The 26,218-nt window shown below is 45.3% G+C and overlaps 3 protein-coding genes across 3 annotated transcripts in view; 1 reads left to right on the plus strand and 2 right to left on the minus strand.

Annotated features, from left to right (window-relative positions):
- Positions 1 to 22,576, plus strand: part of LOC115381318 (NACHT, LRR and PYD domains-containing protein 3-like) — a 70,929-nt gene extending 48,353 nt beyond the window's left edge. The window contains exons 13-15 of the mRNA XM_030082597.1: positions 24 to 45; positions 21,174 to 22,493; positions 22,541 to 22,576. Of these exons, the coding sequence (XP_029938457.1) occupies positions 24 to 45; positions 21,174 to 22,493; positions 22,541 to 22,576 (1,378 nt within the window). The remainder of the gene's footprint in view (positions 1 to 23; positions 46 to 21,173; positions 22,494 to 22,540) is intronic.
- The window catches only part of LOC115382179 (NACHT, LRR and PYD domains-containing protein 3-like), a 1,352,480-nt gene that overhangs the window by 817,051 nt on the left and 509,211 nt on the right, over positions 1 to 26,218 (minus strand). The window lies entirely within an intron of this gene.
- Positions 1 to 26,218, minus strand: part of LOC115382194 (NLR family CARD domain-containing protein 3-like) — a gene marked incomplete at its 3' end in the record, with an annotated part of 1,416,821 nt that overhangs the window by 676,272 nt on the left and 714,331 nt on the right.

The following is a 26,218-nucleotide window of genomic DNA, read 5'->3' on the forward strand; positions in this document are numbered from 1 at the left end:
CTCTCCTGTCTCTCTCCCTGCAGGGTGGACCATGGTGGACAGCAGAGGCTCAAACCTGGACTGAGGAAGTGTAAGTTGGACTCATCACTGTCCGTTTGTCTTTCAATCAAAGCTTTGGATTCATTCAAACATTCCTGACAAGAGAAGCCTGACAAAAAGTGTCCTCATCAAACTTTCTCTCCGTCAACAACATGTCAGGAAGTCCACAAACAACAAATCCATCACATGTGTCACATCAGGACTGAACTCTTTTTCTCTCCATCAGATTTCTCTCAACTTCAACTGGATGAAAACTCAATGAGCAGAAAGCTCAAACTGTCCAACAACAACAGGAAGGTGACATATGTGGAGGAAGAGCAGCCGTATCCTCATCATCCTCACAGATTTAACTGGACTCAGCTGCTGTGTAGAAATGATCTGAGTGGTCGATGTTACTGGGAGGTCGAGTGGAGCGGAGAGGTTTTTATATCAGTGAGTTACAGAGGAATCAGAAGGAAAGGATGCAGTAGGGAGTGTTGGTTTGGAGGGAATCATCAGTCCTGGAGTCTGGAATGCAGTTATGGACGTTACTCTGTCTGGCACAATGACAGAGACACACCCCTCTCCTCCTCCTCCTCCTCCTCCTCCTCCTCCTCCTCCCCCCCCTCTGGTAGAGTAGCAGTGTATGTGGACTGTCCTGCTGGCTCTCTGTCCTTCTTCAGAGTCTCCTCTGACTCTCTGATCCTCCTCTACACCGTCAACACCACATTCACTCAACCTCTATGTGCTGGATTTGGACTTGGTGGTTCCATGTTGTTGTACTTTGATTCTTCAGTGAGTCTGTGTCCTCTGTAGGAAGGACGTCTCTGTCTCTGACAGCAGGGAGGAGGACGAGCCTGTCAGAAGGTGGGAGGGGCCTATAAGAGGTGGGAGGGGCCTATCAGAAAATGGGAGGAGCCTATCATAACGTGGGAGGAGTTTAGCTCCACTGAAGATGTGATTTCTTCTGTGATCTGGTGTTTGTTGTGGTTTCATTGTTGTGGTGTTTCTTGAAATGTTCCATCATAAAGTAATAAAAGTCGATCACTGACAGTCAAACTCTCTTTCTCTCCTTTACTGGTTGTCTTCAGTTAGATTTGCTGTTCAGTCAATGAGTCAGTCAGTATGTGTGTGTTTCTTCTCTCAACCTACAACAGAACAACACAACAACCTGAGGTCCACCCCACAGACCTACAACACAACAACACAACAACCTGAGGTCCACCCCACAGACCTACAACACAACAACACAACAACCTGAGGTCCACCCCACAGACCTACAACAACAACACAACAACCTGAGGTCCACCCCACAGACCTACAACACAACAACACAACAACCTGAGGTCCACCCCACAGACCTAAACACAACAACACAACAACCTGAGGTCCACCCCACAGACCTACAACACAACAACACAACAACCTGAGGTCCACCCCACAGACCTACAACAACAACAACACAACAACCTGAGGTCCACCCCACAGACCTACAACACAACAACACAACAACAACAATAACAACACAACAACCTGTCTCATAGGGTTCTTTCCACCCCTACTGCCTGAGCGCGAGAGCGACTCCAGACTTCTTTGTTGGGAGAGGCGCAGAGCGAGAGAGCGCCAATCAGGAGAGAGGAGGAAGGCTGGAGGAAAGAGGTAAAAACCAGGATCTGGTATTAGAGGCTCACAGGCGGCGACCAGTTCTTTATAATCCGTCTGGTCCGCTGCTACTCACCTCATTAATGGGACTGGGTGTGTGTGTGAGTGTGTGTGAGTGTGAGCTCTGCTTCAGGCTGAAAAGACGATCCCAGGAGGAACAATCAGAGTCCAAAGTGGCCGAGTTTCTGCTAAAAACCCACCGAATCCAACTGAAACAGCCCCGTGTGTCCTGCTGGCATAGAAACACAGACAGAGATCCACACATCAGAGCTTAGAAACACACTGAATACTGATTCAGGTTCTGGAAAGGGGAACCTCGTAAGTTTACTTTGAATCCTCTGAAATGGAACATGTCCAATTCTTTCAAGGTCAGAGAAGGACAAAATGAAGTACAACATGAGGCGGAAGGAGAGAGAGAGAGGATGAAGACAAGGAGAGGAGAGAGAGAAAGAAGCATGAGGTGGAAGTAGCGGGTGAAGATAAAGACCAGCTGGAGGAAGAGAGAGACGAGCAAAGAACATCTGGCCAAGGTTACCATGGACAGGAGGAGGGAGAGCATGTGGAGGGAGGAGAGCGCCACCAGAAGGAGATGTCAGGAAAGGGAGAGGACAGTGCCTGAGCCTCCGGTAGAGCTGGTCCTCATGGTGGAAGTTGTTTCTGCATCATTTACCAAGTTACATCTTAACATGGACAGTTACTGAAATGGACATTTTTCTGTCAATCAGTTTAACAGCTGTTGTTTAGATTTCTTCAAATAAATATTCATGTTTGCTTCAATGTAAGTACTTGGGAAAACGTTTAAATGTTAAAGTACAGTCAGTAACAGATGATTAATATTTTGTGTACACTGCATTTTAGAAGTATTGCTGTTTAAATTCCAAAATCGAACAAACCAACAGTATCCTCAGTCCATGGACTCTCAGTCCAGGGATGCAGCACACTGTTCTGTCAGTTCTGCATCAAAACACGTGCAGAGATTTTAGTTTTACCAGCCACAGAAAACTCAGCACAGCGAGGGCACAGGGAGTCTCAGGACTCAGAAGAAAAAGGTGTTTTTCTGTCTGTGCTGGACCTGCTGGGTAACCATAACCCCTTCATTAAAAAAGACTTGAACAACATGCTAAAAACGCAAAATACACGAGTAAAACTATACAAAATGAAATACTTAAAGCCTGGCTGCAGTGGTTAAAGAGGAAATCAAACAGGAAGTTAAAATGATCAAGCAGTCTGCAGTTATGGTTGATGAAACTAGAGATGTTCAGAAAAAGGAGCAAATGTCGTTTGTTTTGCGATATCATTACAGTGGTGAGGTTCATGAGAGTTTTTGGGGTTTGAAGAGGCAGAACTCTTGGATGCTGCTGCCTGAAGCGATAAGATTATTAACCTCCTTGAGAGACATGGGCTGGAGTACAGGGAAACCTGGTGGGTCAGGGCTGTGATGGCACATGCAGGTGTCCAAGCAAAAATCAGAGAAGCAGCCAAACTGCCTTCTGTGTTCACTGTGGAGCTCACTGCTTAAACCTGGTTAGAGTGGACGCTGTTCAAAGTGTGGCAGGTGCAGGAAACTTCTTTTCACTGTTGGAACGGCTGCTGGCTCTCTTGTTCTTTCCAGAAAAGTCCAGAGTGACTCCAGAGATTTGTCTGACATGCTCCAGTCTGCTGAAGCACTCAAAGAGACACTGGTGGAATATCGTAGTCCAACGTCTTTTGATGAAATGTGGACTGAAATACTTGATTTATGTGAACAAAGTAACATCGATACAACTGACAGAAAAGAGACCATGAAGTCTGGCTGCACTCAGCATTGAATCTAAAGCATTGGATCTCGATAAATTCATACTGAGCAGCATGGAAATCTCCACATTCAGCTGTTTATATGCTCGCAGATATCACTAGCATATACACTTATCTGAAAACTCTGGGCTGCTCTGAGATGTTTTGTATGACTATCTTAACTGTCACACTCTAAGAAGTGTATTTCAGCAGTAGTTGAAGTCTTGTAAAGTTCTGATGGAGTTGGACTAGGAAGGACAAGACTCTTCTGAAGCCACGGCATGAGCTGTAATGCTGCTCATCTGGAACACATTCAGGAAAACAACATTGTAGAGTAGAAGAAACCAACAATCAGCGTCAAGTCAACTTTAGACAGTGTAGAAAGAGGGAACAGTTCTGCACACAGAATCTCAAACCTCAAGCACAAAACATCAGAGAGTGAACCTTCCCTTCTAATCTATCTTCAACCAGCGTGCGTGTCCAGAAGAAGAGTCACGATTCACTCAGAGAAGAAGAATGTGACGGTTCCTCATTGAAGCTTCTTAAAAACAGTGTGGTAAATTCAAAAGCGTCCAAAAGAGCAATGAGCACAGCATGTGTCCCTCTTGGAGAGAGTTGTTTGGAAGCCTTTCATCATCCACCTGACTCAGAGGTGGAGAAGAGGGAGGACAGTCATACAAAGCCACGTCTGCTGCTGTGATGCTGCTGATCTAGAAACATACTGAACATGAGCATTTTAGAACCAGAGATGAAATAAACCATTGATCAGTCTTTACTTAATGTCACAGCATCAAGACCTGCAGGGCAGTGTGCCTCAAGGACCAGGGTTGGGAAACACTGCACTACATCACAGTACCATCACAATATTCTAATGTAGTCCAATGTCATGTTGAACAGGTCAAATGAAGTCTGACCAGCAGGTCCTCCCTCTCCACCTGAATGCAGACCTCAACGCAGCACATGATGGCTGGTAAACTCTTCTTCTGCATCACTGATCACATCCCCCCGATACTCAGCAACACATTCTAGGTGTAGCCATGCTGGAGGCATTTGGTTTCACTGCCAGAAAGCAGAAGGGATTCAAGCACTATTCATTTGCACAAGAAAAACATTTATTGCTCTTTAATGCTGCCACAACGGTGCTTATTTGTTCTATTTTAGTTGGCGCTGTACTAAGATGGGATTAAACATGGAGTGGAAAGACACACAGATGATTATTTGTATGATGGCGAGTTGACAAACTGAGTCAAGCCCTGCAAATCAATTTCATCAGTTTTATTTATTGAATAAAAAACAGTTCAGTAAATGCAAACTGACAATAAGAAAAATCAAAATCACCTCCCTGCTTTAAAATGCTCGTGGTCCTGGGTGTTTCATGTTTCTATTGACCTGATTCTTATGAGGGACAGGCTAAATTAATGAACATTTTCATTGAAATTAAAAAGTAAATGCACCCAGCTGCAGTCAGGGCTTGATTTCCATGACTCCATGGTACAGGCAAATAGTTTAAACAGTGTAGTGTTCCAGTTTATTTGACAAGTAAAATGTTGTATTGGAGAAGAAAAGGACTACTGGACTATGGCGATGTACACACAATGGTGTTTACTTGATGGTGTTTACAATGGTCCATCTCCACGGATGCCAGTCACCCGGGACACTCCCTGTTTGTGCCCTTACCATCAGGGAGGAGGCTTCGGGCCATCAGAGCACGGACTACCAGGCTGAGGAACAGCTTGTTGCCTCCATCACACCATGAAATGTCCTCCTTCCCACACCCCTCTGCTCTCAAACTGACTGATAATGATGTTCACTTGTTGTGTAACGGCCATTCACATCAAGATTTTCATTGCATATTTTAATGCAGATTTTGCATTTTATTGCACTATTGCTTTTACACTGAAATATTGTTTATTTGTATATATATTTAGTGCTTGTTTTGTTTTGTCGTCTTTGTTCTGGAGCGCCAACAAAATTTCATTGCAGAAATGCACTGACAATAAAGATCCTTGAATCCTTGGAAGCAACTGCACAGCAGAAAATGGGTCCATTTTTAAAATGTGACAATGTGTGATCTGGCTTGAAAAAAAACAAACTATAGAAAAAAGTGTTGTTTTTTTTTTTCCTTTAATCCATGAATGCTGTAGCCCTGACTTCCTGTAGTGTATTGCTACAACAAATGATCTCCTGTGGCTTTAATTGCATTGCTGGTCTTTGATTCTCAGTTTTTACATCACACTTGAAGCATCATATTCTGCCATGTTGACATCGTTAATGTTGACCAATCACTGCTGCCCTTCTCGTATCTAATGTCAGCTCAGGTTTGGCATTTGATAATCATCTGGTCATAACTGTACATGCTTTGTGCACACTATATTGTGCATCATGTAATTATTACCCAGCATGCCACATCAGGCAACACCTTCTAATATGTCTGTTTTATCAGTTCTTGAAGTAACATGATGAGTAGCATCTTGTCGGGGGCTGACCCGTCCTGGCATTTCAAACTGAAAAGAGATTAAAAAAAAGAGTTTGCTGTTTTCGGGGACAGGAAGCAGGACCTCAGTGCAGACACACAAGGCAAACTGACTGGCTGAACACAAGGTTTTAATGACCAAAACTCAAACAGAAAGTGCTGCGATGAGGGCAGAGAAGTCAAAAACCTAAACAGTGATACTGAACCCAAAGTTACTAATAAGACACTAATAAGTAAAAAGAAGACAACTGAGAGACGAGCGGGGAGCAGAAACCAGGGAACACAACACACAACCTGACAAGGACAAGACACAGGCCAGGAGTAGAAATAGTGAGGCAGTGATGAGCAGACAGAACACAGGTGAGCACAGCAGTGAGACGTGAAGCACATCAGGGCGGGGCCAGCAGACAGACAGGAAGTGACACTGACAACACCAGAATCTACCAAAATAACCACAACAAGGTGACACAAAGAGCTGAGACAGGGGAGACACCGACAGTGAAACAGGGGAATCAGAAAATCACCAGACACAGAAATAAACAGAAACTAAGAAAACAAACTGAAGCCAGGCCAACACAAGATAATAAACCAAAAATACACAGGATCAGAACATTTCCATTATATTCAGTCAAAATTCTTAGTCGTTAACACTATTAGAAATCTCACTGTTTCACAAGCACAGTGTCCATGCCCTGCATGTTTTAAAGGTCCTGTGCTCCATCACACCTGATCCATCACACCAGTCCCAAAGAGCATTTCTGGCATTCTGAAAAGTCAAAGACTGGGGATTTGAATATTTTATTGAGAGACAGTTCCATACGATCAAATACAGCTGTGGCTGTATTTGATCCAGTGGCAGTTCCAGTGTTTATTCCCTCACACAACTTAATTAGTTAGTTGAAAGTTTTCTTCTTTAATTTTCATAAACTCCATCATACTGAATTAAAAGCAGTCCTAATATGAAAATATGGTAAAATTAAGTTCTCTAGTTTCTGTAATAATTTGAACTAATTACCTGCATACATTCATGCATGCATTCCCTCTGACTGAATTACATGCACATATATTGTGAAGATCTAGTAAAGCATGAGTCTGCAATCAGCCTGTATGACTTGTTTTTGAGTGACAATTTTATGGTCAAATACAAGTTAAAATGACTTTTTTCTAAATATTTAGGGTTAAGATTTAGTCCTTTGCTTTGCTTAAACCCCTAATACTGACTTACATGCAGCTATATTGTGAATACTCAGGGAAATGCAAGGCTATGCTGAGCTCATTTACAGTTCAATAGCTATCTTTTTTCACTAGATCTAACTTTCTTGTTCATTCATACTAATTAGCTGACCTTGTGTTGTACTTTTGCTCCTTCTTCTTTTGCTGACATCCTCTGATGATTTTTCCATAAAAGTGGACGACTACCTGTCACACTGTTTTGATTTCAAAATCCCTCCATTTGTGGACCAGGAAGTGGGGCGGGGCTATGAAAATGTGGGGATCAGTGTGTGTGTGTGTGTGTGTGGAGCAGTGAGTGCAATAGCATGTAAAACCCTGTGGGAGCATGGGTTCTGGGCCAATTCTAAAAACTGCAGAGGCACATTCAGAGCAGCTCCTCCACTGGTTTTTAATGGTTTCCCTATTGGGGACTGACTTTTTTGTCCCCATACCGAAACTGATCCCCATGACGTGACTGTACACAAAATATCCTGCCTCATCCCTTCAATACCACAGCCGTCTGTACTGATCGTATGGTCTCACCCCTGAAATACACACATTTGATGTGTGTGTGTGTGTGTGTGTGTGTGCTTTCTAAACCCCTGGATCATGACCTTAAAGAGGACAAAAGCTGCCTGTTAAAAAGATGCTCAATTCAAGTAAACCATTACTGGCTTTTTAAAGCGATACTTCAACATTTTGGCAAATTGGCCCATTTAGCGCAATTCCTTAGTCAATTCAAACAGCAGACTTACTGTTTCTGTGAGGGCGAGCTGTTGTTTATTCAGAGGTGAGTCGGGGAAGGTTTTCAGGACGGACACAATGGAAGTGGATGGTATTTTTGTTCCCCCTCGTCAAACTCATCAAATACACAATCCAACAACCCCAAAACACTTTGGTGGACACGTTATAATCCACACATTCACTACGCTGTGGAACACCAACAAATAATACTGTAGCGTTACGACACTGAAGCAAATACTGGGAACTACTTTTTCTTTTGAAATCACTACGCCCAGACGCCATGTTTAGTAAGTAGTTCCGTCTTAGCAATCTTCGCATAAACAACTCAATCTGGTCATTTTGCATTAATATTCCACAGCGTAGTGAATGTGAAGTAACAGCAGTAAATAACACCTGCACCTCAAGGCTGGATGAATCAACAGGACTAAAGTCCCAACCTCTGCTGTCAATAAAGCCACTGATTTACATTCTTGATGGTAAAACACCACATAGATAACCTACAGCATGGGTACATGTGCATGAATTCACATGCACATTGTGTGATTATGTGCAGCAGCAACTGATAGCAAACACTGGAGAGTAGTTTTCTCCAACGCTCTTCCTGCAGAGCCCCTGTCCAGCATGCTGTAGCTCTCTCCCTGCTTCAACACCTCTGACTTCATCGACAGACGAATGCAATGACGGTGTCTGCTGATTAATGAAGACATAATCTTGAGTTCAACTTTGTCTTGAGACAAGCAGCATGCTCAAACCCACAGGACAGAGACTCTCCAGGAACAAAGCAGGGAAACCCTGATGGAGAGCAACAACAGAACAAAACAGCTGCACCTCAAGGCTGGATGCATGAACACAACCAAGCATGAGAAGAGACAAGTGAAAAGAAGATCACAGTTGCTTTCTTGCTGGTCCGCTGCACCCTGATGAAGAAAATTATACAATTTTAGGCACAAACAGTCTGCAAACACTGAAAATAACACACAAGTAAAAAATCTCCACTTCAAGGCTGGATGCATTTCAACTAAATAAAATCCCAACTTCTGCTGTAAATAAAGCAGCTCTTAGTTACATTCTTGTTATTAAAACACCACCTAGATAACCTACAGTGTGGATGCACATGCATCAAATCACGTGCACATTGCACGATGATGTGCACAAACATGTGAGAGTCACACAGCAGAAACAGAGCTGCACCTCCAGGCTGGGCGCTTCAACACAACCAAGAAGAAGAGAAAAAATTATAAAATTATAAAAAACAGAAACAAAAAAAGGAAATTACCTCAATGGGCTAAACAAACAATTTGCTGATCAACTGACTGATGAAAAAATTACTGTAGTGCAAAAAGTCAACATAATTTCTATTTCCCAAATATATCTGTAATTTCAAATTGTCCATGTCTGATATGCTTCATTATCAGCCAGGCCATGAACCACTTGGGATGCTTTCCGAGCAGTTCTTTCAGTTTTAATGCCACGCCACTAAAGCACCCTGCTGCTTTGTACAGTCTTTGTACACTAATTGTGTGCTCTCCAACGACGTCCAATCCAAGGCTTTGGCTTAATGTTTCCCGCAGATAGAGTGATGGATGAAATCCATCTGAAATGTCTTTAAAATGTTGAGTCACTCTGTCGAATGTCCCAGGAATTGACATGTCATCCTCAAGGGCCGTCTGGATAATGGACTGAAACATTTCAGTTGGTAGGACAGGCTGAACAGAGGGTGCATTCAGGACAGGCTCATCAGGGTGGAGAGGTGGGTCAGACTAGTGGAGACTGAGGGTGGAGAGGTGGATCAGACTAGTGGAGACTGAGGGTGGAGAGGTGGATCAGACTAGTGGAGACTGAGGGTGGAGAGGTGGGTCAGACTAGTGGAGACTGAGGGTGGAGAGGTGGGTCAGACTAGTGGAGACTGAGGGTGGAGAGGTGGGTCAGACTAGTGGAGACTGAGGGTGGAGAGGTGGGTCAGACTCAAGTGGAGATAGAGGCACATTGGAGAGGTGAAAGTGTGTTACTGTCATATAACTGTCCTGCTTGAGCATCCAAGATATGTTCCACAAATGGAGCAACCAATCCCGCAAACCTCTCCATGTCCCTCTGCCACATGACCAAGTACGAGCACTGGATTGTTGTGAGAATATATATTTGACTCTGATACAATAGTGGTGGCACTGATTCCCAGAGAAGAAATTATGAGAAACTGGACCTGGAAAATGTCAGATGATCTCTGCAATGTGATGTGGTCACCATGTGTTCCACTTTGGGCCATTCTCTCCAAGTATCCATCCCAATCATTGCCCTCGACAAAGCTGAGCAAATATGTTCCATTTCCATTATAGGAATAATTCCTGAGATCTTGGGCAATTTCCTCTCTCAAGGTTTCTGGTGATCTCAATATCTCAAGTGTTGATAGCTGGTCAGTCATGACTGCAAACTGGCAATTTCCATCCGGGTCCGGGTCATAGCGAATGCTTAACTCCATGGACGTAAATTCTTCGAGTCTGTGTGTGTGTGTGTGTGTGTGTTCTGAAACAAAAGTGGATTTAGGCCTCTCTTTGGTTGTGCTGTCTTGGGTTTTTAAAGGAATACTCCACCCAAAAAATGATTTGGCCTCATTTTCTACTCACCCTCATGCTGAGAAACACTCTGGAGCATTTTTTTTGATGTCTCAAATGCAGCTGGAGGTCCTGGGGGATTTTTTGTTGTCAACAAACAGGGAGCGACCGAGCCCGAAAGAAAAAGGTTCATAATGTACACAAAACATGCCCATTTTCCTTCATACTGCTCGTCCGCTGTAATCCAAGTGTCCTGAGCGCGTAACGTCCATAATTAATTCTAAACGAGGTCATTAAGTACAGTTTTACAGCGTAAACAGTGCTATATTATATAGCATATATAGAATGTATTATCGACGTTACGCGTCAGAGGCTTTCTGTGCCATTCTTCTCACTCTTTTTTGTTTAAGCATCACATTTTTCTCAATTTCTCAAGGGTGGGAAAGTTGAACGTTGATTCCTCACAAACTCTTTATGAACAGAAGATGGAGAGCCGCATAAAGGATGCTTGATGCTGTTGCTTTTTCTTCCATAGTATATTTCAAACGGAGACCTCAGCCCAAAAGTTCTTTAAGATCCTCATTTAGCACTCTTGAGTATCCAGGTAGGTGCTTGACCCAGTTCAGTCCTTTCCTTTGAAATTTCACCAGATCACACATTATCTTCTTTCAAAGCCACCTGTGTGTCCTCTCAACCTTTCCTTGGCTTTGTGGATGATACGGTGAGCTTTCAACTATTTTCACTTGCAGAGATGGCATTAGAATTTCCACCGCCCCTTTAAACTCACTCCCTTGGTCATGTTGTAACACTTTGGGTGGCCCATGTTCACAGTAAATGGTTGTTCAGATGTTTGGCAATTTCAACACTGCTTTTCCTTTTCAATGGTTCCAGCCATATGTAACGACTAAACACATCCATCACTGTGAGGATGTAACGATATACCGCCTGACCATAACCAGCTTTCATTTTCCCATGTCCAACAGGTCAATTTGGTGTTGATCTTGCACTTCTTTGGCTAGAATGGTCATCAAAGGTGGCTTCTTCAGACATTTTGCATTTTGAAGTTGGTAGCAATCGGTTTTGTTCAAGATTTTCTGCAAATTTCTTTCACTTATACCAGTATGATGTCTTTTCAGTCGTTTGCACAATGTTCTTGCTCCAGAACCCTTGGTATCATCTAGACCCTTTTGAACAATGCAGTCAACATTAGAATGCAAAATGACTGGCTTGCCGGCACACAGCAGTGTCTGCCCATCCTCACTGAGAGAACAGACCCCTTGATTTCTCCAGAGACGCACTCATGCATTTCGTTGGATTCTTGTGCGTTCAGAAACTGGAACATGAAACTCATCTCTCAACTTGTGAACAGTGACATTGTACATTTCCTCAGTCATTGCTTGCTTTTGCCCGTGGCTTGCGGTGAGCCCCAGCAGGGTGCAAATCGGGGTTATAATTGGTAGACCTTCAAGGGGGACAAAAGAGGGAAAAAAAATTTAACTCCCGAAACAAAACTGCATTTTGTGACTGTATTTTGCTCTTCTGGCCTCACAGTACCAAAATTCACACAGTTTTATGAATGTTGATCTTATGTTACAGCCCTAGATTGGTCTCAAAAGAGGAAACTATCTAGACGATGCAGCATTTATAGGAATAGTGAAAAATAAGGTTTCAACACATTCATTATGTATTCTCACTTAAAATAACATTTATAGTCTTTTAATAGCTATTTGGTTGGTTACTATTATGGAATGGTAAATGGTCTACACTTATATAGCACTTTTTACACTGCATTGACAGAGCCCAAAGCACTTTACACTGCATTAACACATTCTCCCATTCACACACACATTCACACACCAGTGGAGGCAGCTGCCATGCAAGGCACTCAGTCCATCCACTGGGGGCAGTTCGGGGTTCAGTGTCTTGCCCAAGGACACTTCGACATGCAGACAGGGGGAGACAGGAATCGAACTAACAACCTCCCGATTGCAAGACAACTGCTCTCCCCACTGAACCACAGCCGCCCCGGAAGGTATTCAGCTTCATTCAGCCAATAGTTTACAGTGACTTCACACAGGGAAGATGCTGCTCTCACATGCATATTCATATGGCTTTAATAGGAAAAAGTGAACCAAAACTACCATATTGGCCCGAATATAAGACGACTCCGATTATAACACGACCCCTATTTTTCAAAGATCATTTTGTGAAAAAAAAAAAAAAAAAATGCTGAAGACAGTAAGGTCGCTCATAAAACAACTTTTCATTATACAATTATTATAAACTCAAAAACTCACAACTGAGATAACATTTCACGAGATATAAAATGAAAAAATAAGAAACGTCAAGGGGTCCAAACTGCATAAATGATGTAAATAACTTTCCAGGTCCTTCAGCTGAATCAAGCTCTGGTGGTGGACATTCCGTCTTTCCGTCTTTCAGAGACGTATTCTCTCTCCCTTCTATCAGTCTCTCTGAAGCGTTGTTCTCAGGACGACGGAAAGCTTTTCTCATAGCGTTAGCATCTGTAGTGTTTTTTCTGTGCTCTCCAATAAGAACGAGGCTCTGCTCCACCAGACCTCCTGGCGGCTTGGCAGTAGTTTGATGACTCTGCTGCGTTGATCACCATCAGTTTAAAGTTGGTATCATAACTTCTCCTCTGTTGTTGCTCAGTTGTCCAGCGTTCAGCCCCTTTGTTCCAGATGATCCGCCATTTTTCATCAGATCATTTGATCTCATTTCATCGCTCCACTCGCTCTCTGCTCAGTGATACTTTGGCTCCATCTAGTGGCACGGATGCGTATTGACCATCTACCGTAAGTCCGCGATTATAACACCACCCCACATCTGAGGATGCAGTTTCTGGAAAAAAACATCGTCTTATATTCGGGCCAATACGGTAATTAGACTGAAGGACAGTGAATGGTGGAGCACAGCTATCAAAGCTTCAACCATTTTAGACCAAAACAGCAAGTTTTTATTATCCAAATTAATCATGTACTTTAAAAAGTTTTATTGGCATTTAAAATATGGATTGTTCATAACTTTTCATTCTTTCTGTTAAAAAGCCCTTTAATGTGCACTAGTCTACTTAAAACCATCAAGAAACAGTTCCCTCCAGTGTCAGACCATATGTTAGTGCAGTGGGCCCTTCATTCTGAAGCACATGCCTTTTTTCAGCTAATTCCACTTTGTAACTCTTTTACATCAACTGTAAAATGTCTTCATCCTTCCATATATTCCATTTTGCAGATATTATTTGGCAGTTTACCTTGCATCATGTTGAACTCCTGCGGCTGTCTCAATTAAGCATTCAAGTGGCTCATGATCCATCAAGCATGCTTTCCTGCAGTGAAGATGGGGACAAGGGCCATGTAACTGCAGGCTCCTATGGTTTCCTGCGCCCCCTGGTGGGCACGGGGATAAACAGTAAAATGGTGTGCATCAACATTTGTAGTGAGATGCTGCAGTTGTTTGATCAGAGTGTGTTCTTTTATGCTGCCATCTGCTGGGGAGGAAGGAAAACTTCTTCCAAGTCACTCTTGTCTAAGTTCATTGTTTGATTAACAATAGAAATAGGTATTATTACAGAATGCACCTTGTCATTACATTTTGCAGAAAATAAAAAAGTTGCAAGTGCGTTTTGAAATAATCTTCTCAAAATGTAATAATTTATTACATAATTTATAACAAAATGCGTTGGGGCAGGTTATGACGAAATGTGGCTTTATTACAAAATGAATTGACAAAATTATTACATTTTGGGCATTTATTGCAAAATGCACTGTTATTACAAAATGCAGCTTTACACACCCCCTGGGATCAGGTCATGTTCAAGCCTCTGTCTTTTTCATCTCACTGGTTTTAACGTGGAACCAGGAGCTGGACAGAGGTGAAACAGATGTGTATGAATCCAGACTGAAGACAGAAACATGGTGAGGGCTTCACGTCGGGGGCCTTTCTGTAGAGCTCATGGAGTTACAGGCTCCCGTGTTAGCCACAGCTAGCAGCTAGCAGTCAGCAGAAAGCCCCAGTTCCAGGATCTTACCGTAACTGTAGCGTTTGCTTCTGTTATTCCACTGATGTTGAAATGAAGCTAAATCTCACCCCCAGACCAGCTCCAACAGTCACTGCATTTGGCAAACCATGACTGGCCAAAGATGTGAGAGAATGTAAACATGAACTCCATCATAGAATGTAAACATTCACTCCATCACTGCCAAAATGTGCTCATTAGCACCACCCAGATACAGTAAAATGGCCGTCGCGGCCCGTAGGGATGTGGTAGAGCAGGGGTGGGGAAGCTTTCTCACATCAAGAGCCAAATCAATTTTCAAAAATCCTCCAAAGGCCTCACAATTTAGAAACATACTGTGGAGTTGATCCAATACTGACGTTGACGATCAGCATTTCTCAGCTTGTCAGAATCACTTTGCAGCTCAGTGATCTCCATTTGGAGGTTTTCTGCACATTGACAGGCGAAGCAACAAGTCAAGTTCCTTCAGTAAACTGTTCACATCATGAAAGCTTCCATCAGACGCCCCAGTGAGTTTTGCACACTCTCCAGCATATTCAGTGGTGTCATCAGGCTGCTGTTCCTGCAGAGTGGGAAAGTGCACAGTGTTTCCTCTCCAGCTGTGCTTTCCAGAGCCTCAGCTTCACTCCACATGATTTCACATTTGAAGGTCGAGCTGATGAGTTGGTTGGGACCTTGCAGCTTGACCTTTAACTCTGACAGGCGCTTGGTAACGTCCAGCATTCAGGCCAAATCACTGAGCTCTGTTCCCTTCATCTATAACGTCTTTGAATAACTCCTCAGCTTCAATCGAGCCGTGCACGGCTTGCAGAGACAGCAGCTCCTCCTTGGTTTTAACTCAGCGGTGATTCCAGGCTCAGATCCGGCTGGTTGGGCTGTTTGTGGTGTCTGTTGTGTCGTCACAGGCCACAGAACAATATTCAAGGTTTCTTGCAGTGTCCTTCAGTGTTTTTTCAATGTCTTGAGTCACATCAGTAATCCTGTCAGAAACTGATGTTTTGAAATCATTTCTCCTTGTCTGGCACAAGCAGCTCTGCTCCGGTGACCAGACACTCCTTCACTAACTCTGCTTCAGCTTCTGAGCTATGAGTTCACTCACCATGGAACGTGCACGTTCAGCGTTCACAGCCTCTCTCTGTGGTCGTGTTAAAGCTGCTTGCTGGGAGCCCAGACTCTGGATAAGAGCACTGACTTTATCCAAACGCATTTGACCTTTCACCTCTTGAAGTTCAGGGTGTTTTGAGGTGTGATGGAGCTCCACATTAGTCTTCTTCATCACTGCTAGCGCCTCGCCATAAACCAGAGACACTGGCTCCACTTTCACTTCAAGAAGATCCACTGTCCTTTTCCTCACACTCGCCATGATGAAGCACTTTTGTCTGTCACTGCCGGTATCAATCCCAAAACTGCATGACTGGCGTGAACCGTAGCAGCGCCACACGTCACGTAACGTCACATGACCCTGACTCTGACATGTCTTTATTTCTATTTGTACTGATACTAAAAATAGCATCAATGCTATGAATAAATAATATGTCCATAGCTGCAAAATAAATAAACATACAATAAAAATATACAAGGCCTTTATTCAGTATGAAAAAAAATGCTTTGGGAGTGGGTCAAATGGTCTCGTGAACCAGTAAGATGAAATCAAACAAAGCAGAAAGCAGAGAGTCCTGCTCAGCTCTCCCTGACCTGCATGCAGCTCTCACTGTTCACTGCTGAGCTGATTCCAGGAGAACTTCTCCAGCGGTCCTGCAGAGGGAGCTGTTTCTACACTGTGACCTGGAGGACAGCCTCACTGAGCTCATGGAGACACACACACACACACACACACACACACACACACACACACACACACACACACACACGAGCAGACATACATGTGTACACTGTAAACATGGTGCTGTCCATGGTGCTGAAGCAACAAGTGACTACAGTTACTCGGCAGTTTGACTGATGTACATGGAAACACACTCATACACACATACAAACACACTTGTGCAAACATGTACATACATATGCACACATGCAATCACACACACTCACCTGTGAGTCTACACACATGCACATTCACAAACACACAGAGACTGAACACACTGCTGTACATGGAGCTGCAGTATGAAGGTAAAGTGTTTTTCTCTCTGTCAGGATTTGTTGTGAAGCAGCAGGGAAGAGCTCTCACCCCGGTCATTATGAAGAACTTCCAGAGGATGGCGCTGGCACACATCAAGAGAAGCATCCCTACAGATCTGGACAGCCGTCAGTTCATGGAGCAGATGAACAGATCTACAGAGGATCCTGTCTAAACACCTCCACCCTGGAGAAAACAGCCCAGAAGAGGATGTTCTTCCTGAGGAAGCTGAAACAGGCTGGTCTGCTCCACTACTGCTCACAAACTTCTACACAAGGACCACAGAGAGCATCCTCTGCCAGTTGATGTTGTCTAACACTGGGTTGGTTCTTAAATAGTGACAAAAAAGTTTTACTGAAGGAATAAAAGGACAATAAATGTGCTATTTATTGCCTTGTTCTTGTTATTTACTAGCCTGTGTGTGAACCATAGAACTGCTCCTTGTTCAAGCTGGAGCAGAATTCCAATCAACGCTCCAAAGACACAAGTTGTGTGTCTTCCGTCTCAGAGACATGAAGAGGACACTGCCGGCCCAGCAGGAAGTCCATCAATCATTGACTTGTTGAGGAGTGCTGCCATACAGATCACGTTGCCTGGCCTTAGTTCAGATGGACTGTGACGTTCTGAGGGCGTGTCAGAGCTGAACTACGTGGACTTGGACTCTTGGACTGGGAGGTGTCAGGGTGAGACGGCGTCCTCACATCAAGCAGAGACAGACAGAAGGACTGAGGAGGGACGGAGAGCAGCTTCTTCTCTCCAGAAGAGTCTGAAGAAGATGTGAAGAGAGTTGATCAGGTGAGAATCTCTGTCAGCTACAACAAAGCTTTCACAACGCTGTGTTGGACTGGATCTGACTGTGTGGCTGCTGGCTGTGTGTCTGTGTGTCTGTCCAGCCTACATTATGGACACCTGTTGTTCTAGTGGAGACACACATCAGGAGCAGCCTTCAGATGTGTGTGTTTCTCTGTACTGTCACTGTGGAGGTCCTGATGAGGACATTATTCATTTTACAGTGTGTGTGTGTGTTTGTCAGGCTGAGGCTGGTCTGGTTCAGAAGGAGTGTCAGAATTAAACAACATTAAATATTAACAGGAATTTATGATCATGATGAATCTTTATCTTTACTGACATGCGCACACACTCACACTCAAACCCTTGTGAAGGTGGCCTCAGGCTTCTTGTTAATATTTAATGTAGTTCAGCTCTGACACACCTTGAACCTGGAGCTCAGCCACTCCCCCCTCTCCCCCCTCTCCACCATGGACTGTGTATCCACCCACTCCTCCAACAGCCTGATAAAGTTTGCAGACGACACTCCAGTCTTATCGGGGACTCAGTCATGGCTGTCCTTTCTAAAGTCTCATTTTAAACACTTTGTTTTCATGATGTGAACAAAGAGAATGGTTCCAGTGTTCAGGTTGAAATGAGTTTGCAGGACTTTAATGTTCATATCAGCTGTCAGATACTTTATGCTGTTTACCTGAAAATGAGTCTGAGGAGTAGCAGTAGGACTATACGACTACATATCCCAGAATGCTTTGCACCTCCAGGTTGGATGATCGTTCCTGGTTCCTGAATACAGTTTTTTTTTACTGGTTCAAGCCACCGTGTCTCGTGTCCTTATTCTACATGTGTGTTTGTCAGGCTGAGGCTGGTCTGGTTCAGAAGGAGTGTCAGAATTAAACCACATTAAATATTAACAGGAATTTATGATCATGATGAATCGTTATCTTTATTGCGCACGCACACACACACACACACACACACTTGTTCATCTTGCTTGTTTTTCTCATTCACTCAGTGGTAAACTTTGTTTTGCAGGATGAGAAAACATAAAAGATCAGACCCTCCAGGTCCTGGATCAGGAGCAGCAGCTGGACCTGAACCTGAACCTGGACCCAGCCTTCCCTCCACAAAGAGTGTTTGGTCTCCCACAGGACATGACAGGTGAATGATGCAGAAATGTGAGAGTGTTAGAGTTCAGATTGATGACTGGTGGTGTGATGTGGGGGAGGAGGGGGGCGGGTGGAGTCTGGTGGTGGGGGAGGAGGAAGGATGAAGGTGGGCTCGGGGGGGGGGGGGGGGGGGGGGGGGGTGATTGTGATCTGGCCTCTGGGATGGCCACCGGTTGTCTGGGCCAGAGGGCCTCTTTGGTCTGCTTCTGGTCTTCTCAGGGGTCAGAGGTCATGATCAGGCTGATCTTTAATCCCTCTTCATATTCTGAACGTGGACTTGGTCCCCTCGTCGCCTTGTGGGCTGGTAGACTATCTGGATCAGGTCTCTCCTGATGCTCTGGTGTAATTTGACACCCGGATTCTCAGCTTCATACCTCAGTTCACTACCAGCTGTAATCTCCAGCAAAAGTCAGGAGGATGTTCTCTGTCGTGTCTTTATGCAGGTGCAGTAGCCGCTTGTCTGGAGCGTCGATATTAATCAAAAGACCATCAAATCTTTGCTCTATTCCTTCTCACACTCCTTTTTTATGTTTTGGTTGCTTGTTTGTTTGTTTCCTTCTTTCTCTCTCTTCCTGTCTTTCTGTCCACCTGTCAGGTCCAGCAATGTCATGTCTAGAACCTAACAGCAGCCAGAACCTCCATTCTGCTGCTTCCATGCTGGACAGGACAGGTTCAACCTCCTCTTGTAATCAGAGCCTCTGTAGCTGATGGAAGTGCTGGAATGTCTTTAAAGTCTGCACCATCTTCATTTGAAGCACAGAGGTTTCAAAATGTCATGTCAGTGCCTCCTGTTGACCCACAACAACAACGATATAGTGCCCATGAAGAGTGACTTTTCCAAACGCGCACTTTTGGATTTCACAAGATCTCCTTCCTCAGAGTCTCAGTAGGCTTTCTTTCATCTGCTGTTGTGTATTTTGTGTCATTCTTTACTAAAAGATTCATTGAACATGACACACATTATTGTCTCCTTGTCACTCCATTTGTCTTCATCATGATGAGCTCTACACACTGACATCAGACACATCAGACATGGCTTGTCTTGTCCTGTCTCTTGCTGTCTCTTGTTTCAAGCTCTGTGACTCCCTCTCCTTGTGTTTGATCGCTGTTCGCTGCTCTGATGTGGTTCACCATGCCTGAGTGTGTGACTGCAGTCACCCGGTGCTCTGGGATCATAAAGGGCTGTCTGTTTGCGCTCTGTTTGTCAGTTTGTCTTGTCTGCAAGCCTTTGTCTTCAGTCATGTCTTCATGTCTCCAGTGTGTCAGTCCCAGAGTTCTGTGTGTGTGTCTGAGTCATGGTTTGTGTTCCTGACCTCCCCCTGTGTTCAGTCTGTGTCAGTCTGTGGTTCTGTGTGTGATTCTGTGTGTACTGCATCTCTGTCCTCTGCTGTGTCCATTCTGTTCTGGACCTGGCTCCTGAGTCTGTGGTGGACTCCTCCTCAGTTTGGTTCTGTGGACATTCTTGGAAAAACTAGCATGTTTCACAAACACAACAATCACACTGTTGTGGGGCTGTACTGAGGCTGAAAGGCAGGATGAAAGCCAAAGCAAGACTGAGTGGTTTAAAGATGGAGATTTTAAGGTTATCAGTCATTCTTTTCTGGACCAGAGAGTCGAATCATGAGCAGGTGGAGCAGGGCTGAGAGACAAAGGCTGAGCAGAGGGTACCTCCAGAGCATCAGGGGAGCAGCTGAGGTGGATGATCGAAGCCGGAAGGTGGACACTGCTGGGCTGACTTCAGGTTGGAAAAGAGGAGAGGCAGGGTGAGGTAAAGAAATAGGTCTCAGAGAGTGAAAACACATTCTGCAGAAGTCACTGTAGAAGGATCCAGAGTCGGAGTGGAGTCTGAGGTCTGCTGAAATAGAAGTCCTCTTCATCCACTCCAGCAGCAGCTGAACACCATTCCAGTGATGAGCCCAGCCCCTACTTCCATAAACACCACCTGAGTACCGCACACCTGAACAGAGAGGGGAGGACCTCAGCGCCCCAGTGTGGCTGCAGAAGTGCAGGGATTTGATGCTCTTGGGGTGGAGGGGGGCAGCATTGCTGGGCAGTGGCGAGTTCTGCTTGGTATGGTCATGGCCCTGGACCCTCTGCTCTGCCTCCCCTGAACGTCTGGTGCCTGGCGAGGTCGGCGCCTGCTGGTCTTGGTCCCCTGGGATCCAGGCCCCCTTGCTGCTGGGGGTCGTGGCCAGTGCCTTCCTCTTCCCCCTTCTGGACCGGTGTGTGGACGTCTTCCTGGGGTGTTGGCTGGGATCAGTGGGGGAGGAAACTCCTCCCCCACTGACAGAGAAGCTATGTAAAGGGTGGAGAGTGTGAGGCTCCTTTGAGGGGGTGTTTCCAACAAACTGTCCTGGACTGTCAAGACCTCAAACCTGGTCCAGAAATGGTCTGAACCTGGTCTGAAGTCTGTCCTGCCTAAATTCTACCAACATGTAAGCTGTGCTACCAGAGGGGAAAACACCCTAGATCACCGAAAACACCGCCTTCAGATCTGGAAGCAAGGAACTGTACAGTGCTGCCAGAGCTGACCTGAAGAGAGGAATCAGGAAAGCGAAAGCACAGACAGAGGATTGAAAGCCACCTCTCTGACAACAACTCTCGGTTGGTGTGGCAGGGAATTCAGCAGATCACAAACTTCAAGGGTCATACAAACTCAGGAGTGGTCCCGAGCACCGCACTAGCAGAGGAGTTGAACACCTTCTTTGCACGCTTTGAGACCCCCGCCCAAAAGGCTGCAGTCACATCCCCCCAGCCACATCCAACTTCCAGCTCCCAAGCACTGACTGTGCAGGCACATGAAGTGGAAAGGGTGCTGAAAAAGGTGAACCCCAGTAAAGCTTCTGGACCGGACGGTGTACCGGGGAAGGTGCTCAAGGCCTGCGCCACACAACTCTCGCAGGTCTTCACCAAAATCATTAACCTCTCCCTGACACAGTCCACCATCCCAGCGTGCCTGAAGTCTGCCACCATGATCCCAGTGCCAAAGAAATCTGCCACCACCAGCCATAAGGACCACCGCCCAGTGGCACTCACACCCATCATCACTAAGTGCCTGGAACGGCTGGTTCTCAACCACATCATGTCCTGCCTTCCTGCCTCTCTCGACCCCTACCAGTTCGCTTACAGAGCAAACAGGTCAACAGAGGATGCCATAGCCATCACACTGCACATTGCGCTGAGCCACTTAGAACATCGGGAGAGCTACGTCAGGATGCTCTTCGTTGACTTCACCTCAGCCTTTAATACCATCATCCCCGACACCCTGGTCAGGAAACTGATCGATCTGGGACTCCCCCCACTCACCTGCACCTGGATCAAAGATTTCCTGACAAACCGACCCCAGACGGCTAAACTGGGGCCCCATCAGTCCTCCACCCGGTCACTGAGCACAGGCTCTCCACAAGGGTGTGTGCTGAGTCCACTGCTCTACACCCTCTACACCACGGACTGCAGCCCCGCCCACTCCAGCAACACCATCATTAAGTTTGCGGATGATACAACGGTGGTGGGACTGATCACCAGGGGCGATGAGTCTGCCTACAGGGATGAAGTCCTGAAACTGGCTGAGTGGTGCTCGGCAAACAACCTGTCTCTGAACACCACAAAGTCCAAAGAAGTCATCGTGGACTTTAGGAAACGCAGGTCTGATCCACCTCCCCTTTTCATACACGGGGATCCAGTGGAGAGGGTCCACACCTTCACCTTCCTGGGCACTGTGATCACCGACAACCTCTCCTGGTCTGCAAACACCTCAGCTGTCTTTAAGAGGGCACAGCAGCGTCTGCACTTCCTGAGAGTTCTCAGGAAAAGTAACATCTGTGAGAAGCTGCTGGTGACCTTCTACCGCTCCACCGTCGAGAGCATCCTGACCTACTGCATCACCGTGTGGTTCTCCCACTGCACCGAGGCAGACAGGCAGAGACTACAAAGAGTGGTGAGGACAGCTGAAAAGATCATCGGATGCCCTCTTCCCTCCATCAGAGACTTATTCACATCCCGCTGCCTCAGCAGAGCTGAGGCAATCAAAAGAGACAGTACCCACCCAGCACACCACCTGTTTGAACTGTTACCCTCTGGCAGGCGCTACAGGTCCATCAAAACAAAGACAAACAGACTAAGAAACAGCTTCTTTCCACAAGCCATCACTGCACTGAATCTGAAGGGTCACTGACAGACACGCACTCATGGAAATGTGCAATAATCTGCAAATACTGCAAGTTCTTTTCTATATATGATTTTTTTTTTCTATTTATGTTTTCCTTTTAAATTTGCACTATTGTTGGTTGTTCTTTTAAATTATATATACACGGATGCTGCTTGAAATTTCGTTGCACTTTGTGCAATGACAATAAACTGATTCTGATTCTGATTCTGATCCAAAACTTCAATCAATATTTATTTATGAAGCTCAAATTCAACAGTTATCAGGAGGAAGAACCGGCTTTAACAGGAAGAACGCTGCAGAACCAGACTCAGAGGAGACTTTCAGGATCAGAATCAGAATCAGAGTAGTCTTTATTGTCATCGCAGCAAGTTACCGAAGTCACAAGTTACAACGAAATTACTTGAGTTTCAAAGACGCCCAGGCAGCCAATCACGGCACTCCGTCTTGAAAAGGAAACAGAGTTAAAGAAACTCAGACAGAAATTGTGTGTGTGTGTGTGTGTGTGTGTGTGTGTGTGTGTGTGTGTGTGTGTGTGTGGGGGGGGGGGGGGGGGGGGGGGGGGGGTACGTGAGACGTGAGACGAGTTGCTATCAGACTAACGGATCAGCGGTCGCAGCTATAACATCAGCAACACGTCATCACCACTCGTCGTCAGCAGAGAGGTGTGGTGGAGACGTTGAGAGTCGGGGAGGGAGTGTGTGTGGCGTGTGTGTGGCATTTCAGTTCATCAGTCCATGCAGTGTGTGTGGTTTGGCCCGCCTCGCCTTTGCGCTTCAGCTCGGATGGTCGTTGCCGGGACGGCCTTGAACGAAGCAGTCCAAAAGTTAACTTGGGTTGCAGCTGGGAGAGAGAGAGAGGGAAGATAGAGAGAGCAATCAATGTGTTCTTGAGTCTTCAGGGAGATTGTTTCGTCCTCCAGGGGCGCCAGACACAATCAGAAGGTCTCTTGTTTTGGTGGAAGGAGCCGTTTGACCTTCCTTTGCTCTGTTCTCCACTTCTCAGACAGAAGCTGGTTTAACCCTCTCGGTGATGGTGACATCCAACTCAATCGTCCATCACCCAAATTGTCCACCTTTCGAAAGAGACACATGTGAAAAGTAATTCATCTCCAGAAAAGGAGGTGGATGACATCAAGGAATCAGTTTATAACAGTTAATAATCATGGAGTTGATGTTGGAGCCTGAAGTTGTCACAGACCAGGATGAACCCAGAAGCAGACTGGAGCAGATCAGGTTAAAGCAGGTCTTTATTCTGAACAAACAAGTCCAACAGGATGATTCAAAGCAGAGTTTAATATTCCAGATGAGCAGGAAACACAGGGAACAACAGAAGGAGCTGAATCTCAGCTCATCCAGGTCACTAAAACAGAGGAACTAAACCCATCAGTCACAGACGGATCAGATGAACCCACACACACACATCAGACTAAACTAAATGCTCTTGGACAGGGGACAGACACGGGACAGGACTGGACAACAAGAAGACTGGACACACCAAGTGTGGGAGACGAGGGATGCAGGGACAGGTGCAAGACTCAGCACAGGCCACAGGTGGCGCTGAAGGGCTTAGACAGGGGACAGGGTGAGACAGACAGGAGACAGGACACACAGGACCCTGACAGAAGGCGCTGAAAGCTCTTCCCTCAGACACAGCCATATATGGAGCTGTTTCTGCAGCTAAATGTGCTGATGACCTACTGATGTTGCCACATGTGTTTTGGAATGTCAGCAGGTCAGAAACAGGAAACAGACACACAGATGTAGTGGAGTTTGAATGTGAACCTACTGCACAACCTTTGTATTGAAGGTTTCTGGCCACTGCTGCACACTGAAGCGGTAATGCTGCCCGGCTTCAATGGGTTAAATGAGATGTATTTAGGTTTTCCATGCTACAGAAAGATGTAATTACAGAGAGACAGCAATATGTGCAACATACTGCTGTGTTGTTTTGAATTGACGGTAAGAAAATAAAAAAGGAGAACTTTTCATAAGTTTTATAGGTTTTTTTTTTTATATAGATAATGTACATATTTTACTATATTAGAAAAGAATCGGATCGGGACTCGGAATCGGCAGATATTCAAAATGATAGGACTTAGACACAGACTCGGTGGTAAAAAAACCTGATCGGGACATCCCTAAATTGAACTTTATTTATGTCGACTAAATTCAACACGGTTATCGGCAAAGACTTTGACAGAAAAACAACAATTCAAGATGAACAGCAGGAAACGGTGGAAAGAGAGAGAGAGAGAGCGACTAACAGACATACTAACTGCGACACAGCACTGAAACTGCCCTTTTAAAAGTTTTTAACGACCTTCTTTTAACTGTTGATGCAGGGAAATCTGCTGTTCTACTGCTTTTAGACTTGTCCGCCGCCTTTGATACTGTGGATCACAGCATCCTCCTGTCCAGCCTGAAGACACATGTAGGCATCAAGGATACAGCACTAAATTGGTTTCAATCCTATCTCTCTGACCGAAGCTTCTCTGTAAATCTGGGACAATACTCATCCTCTGTGTCTTCCCTGAATTATGGCGTTCCCCAGGGTTCAGTACTAGCACCTGTCCTGTTTGCTCTGTGCATGCTCCCTTTGGGTTCTATCTTTAAAAAACATAAAGTCTGCTTTCATTGCTTCGCAGACGACATCCAGGTTTATTTACCTGTTACGTCCAGTAACTGTCAGTCTGCAGTAAGAACACTGCAGGACTGTCTCAGTGACGTCCAGACATGGATGAGCGCTAACTTCCTGAACCTAAACAAGGATAAAACTGAGATTTTGGTGTTTGGTCCCAATAACCCCCTGCAAGGACATGACAGTGTTATTGGTCCTCTGTCCTCCTTCTGCCGTCCTTTTGTGAGAAGCTTGGGGGTGATGGTCGACCCGTTGTTTAAGTTTGACAAACACATCAGTTCTGTCATCAAGACCAGCTTTTTCCATTTGAGGACTCTGGCCAAAATCAGATCTTATCTTCCCCTGGCTGATTTTGAAAGAGTGATCCATGCTTTTATAACTTCTCGTTTGGATTATTGTAATGCTGTGTATGTTGGGCTGGACCAGGGCTGGACCAGGGCAGGACCAGGGCAGGACCAGGGCGCCCTGCAGCGCCTGCAAAGTGTTCAGAATGCTGCTGCCCGGCTCCTGACTAAAACAAAGAAGCGGGAGCACATCACCCCTGTGCTGTGCTCTTTACATTGGCTACCTGTCCACTTCCGAGTGGAATTTAAAGTTTTATTAATCATTTTTAAGTGTACCTGACTGATATGTTGCAGCCCTACATGCCGACCAGAGACTTGAGGTCAGCTGACCAGCTCCGGTTGGTTGTCCCGAAAGCCAGGCTCAAAACCAGGGGTGACAGAGCCTTCTCTGTCGCTGCGCCCACCCTCTGAAACAGCCTCCCCCTGGATGTCAGGTCCTCCGAGTCTGTGGGACAGTTTAAATCCAGACTAAAAACACACCTCTTCTCGAAGGCTTTTTAAACACGAGCAAAA

The sequence above is a fragment of the Salarias fasciatus genome, chromosome 23, assembly GCF_902148845.1.
Source record: "Salarias fasciatus chromosome 23, fSalaFa1.1, whole genome shotgun sequence".
NCBI lineage: Eukaryota > Metazoa > Chordata > Actinopteri > Blenniiformes > Blenniidae > Salarias > Salarias fasciatus.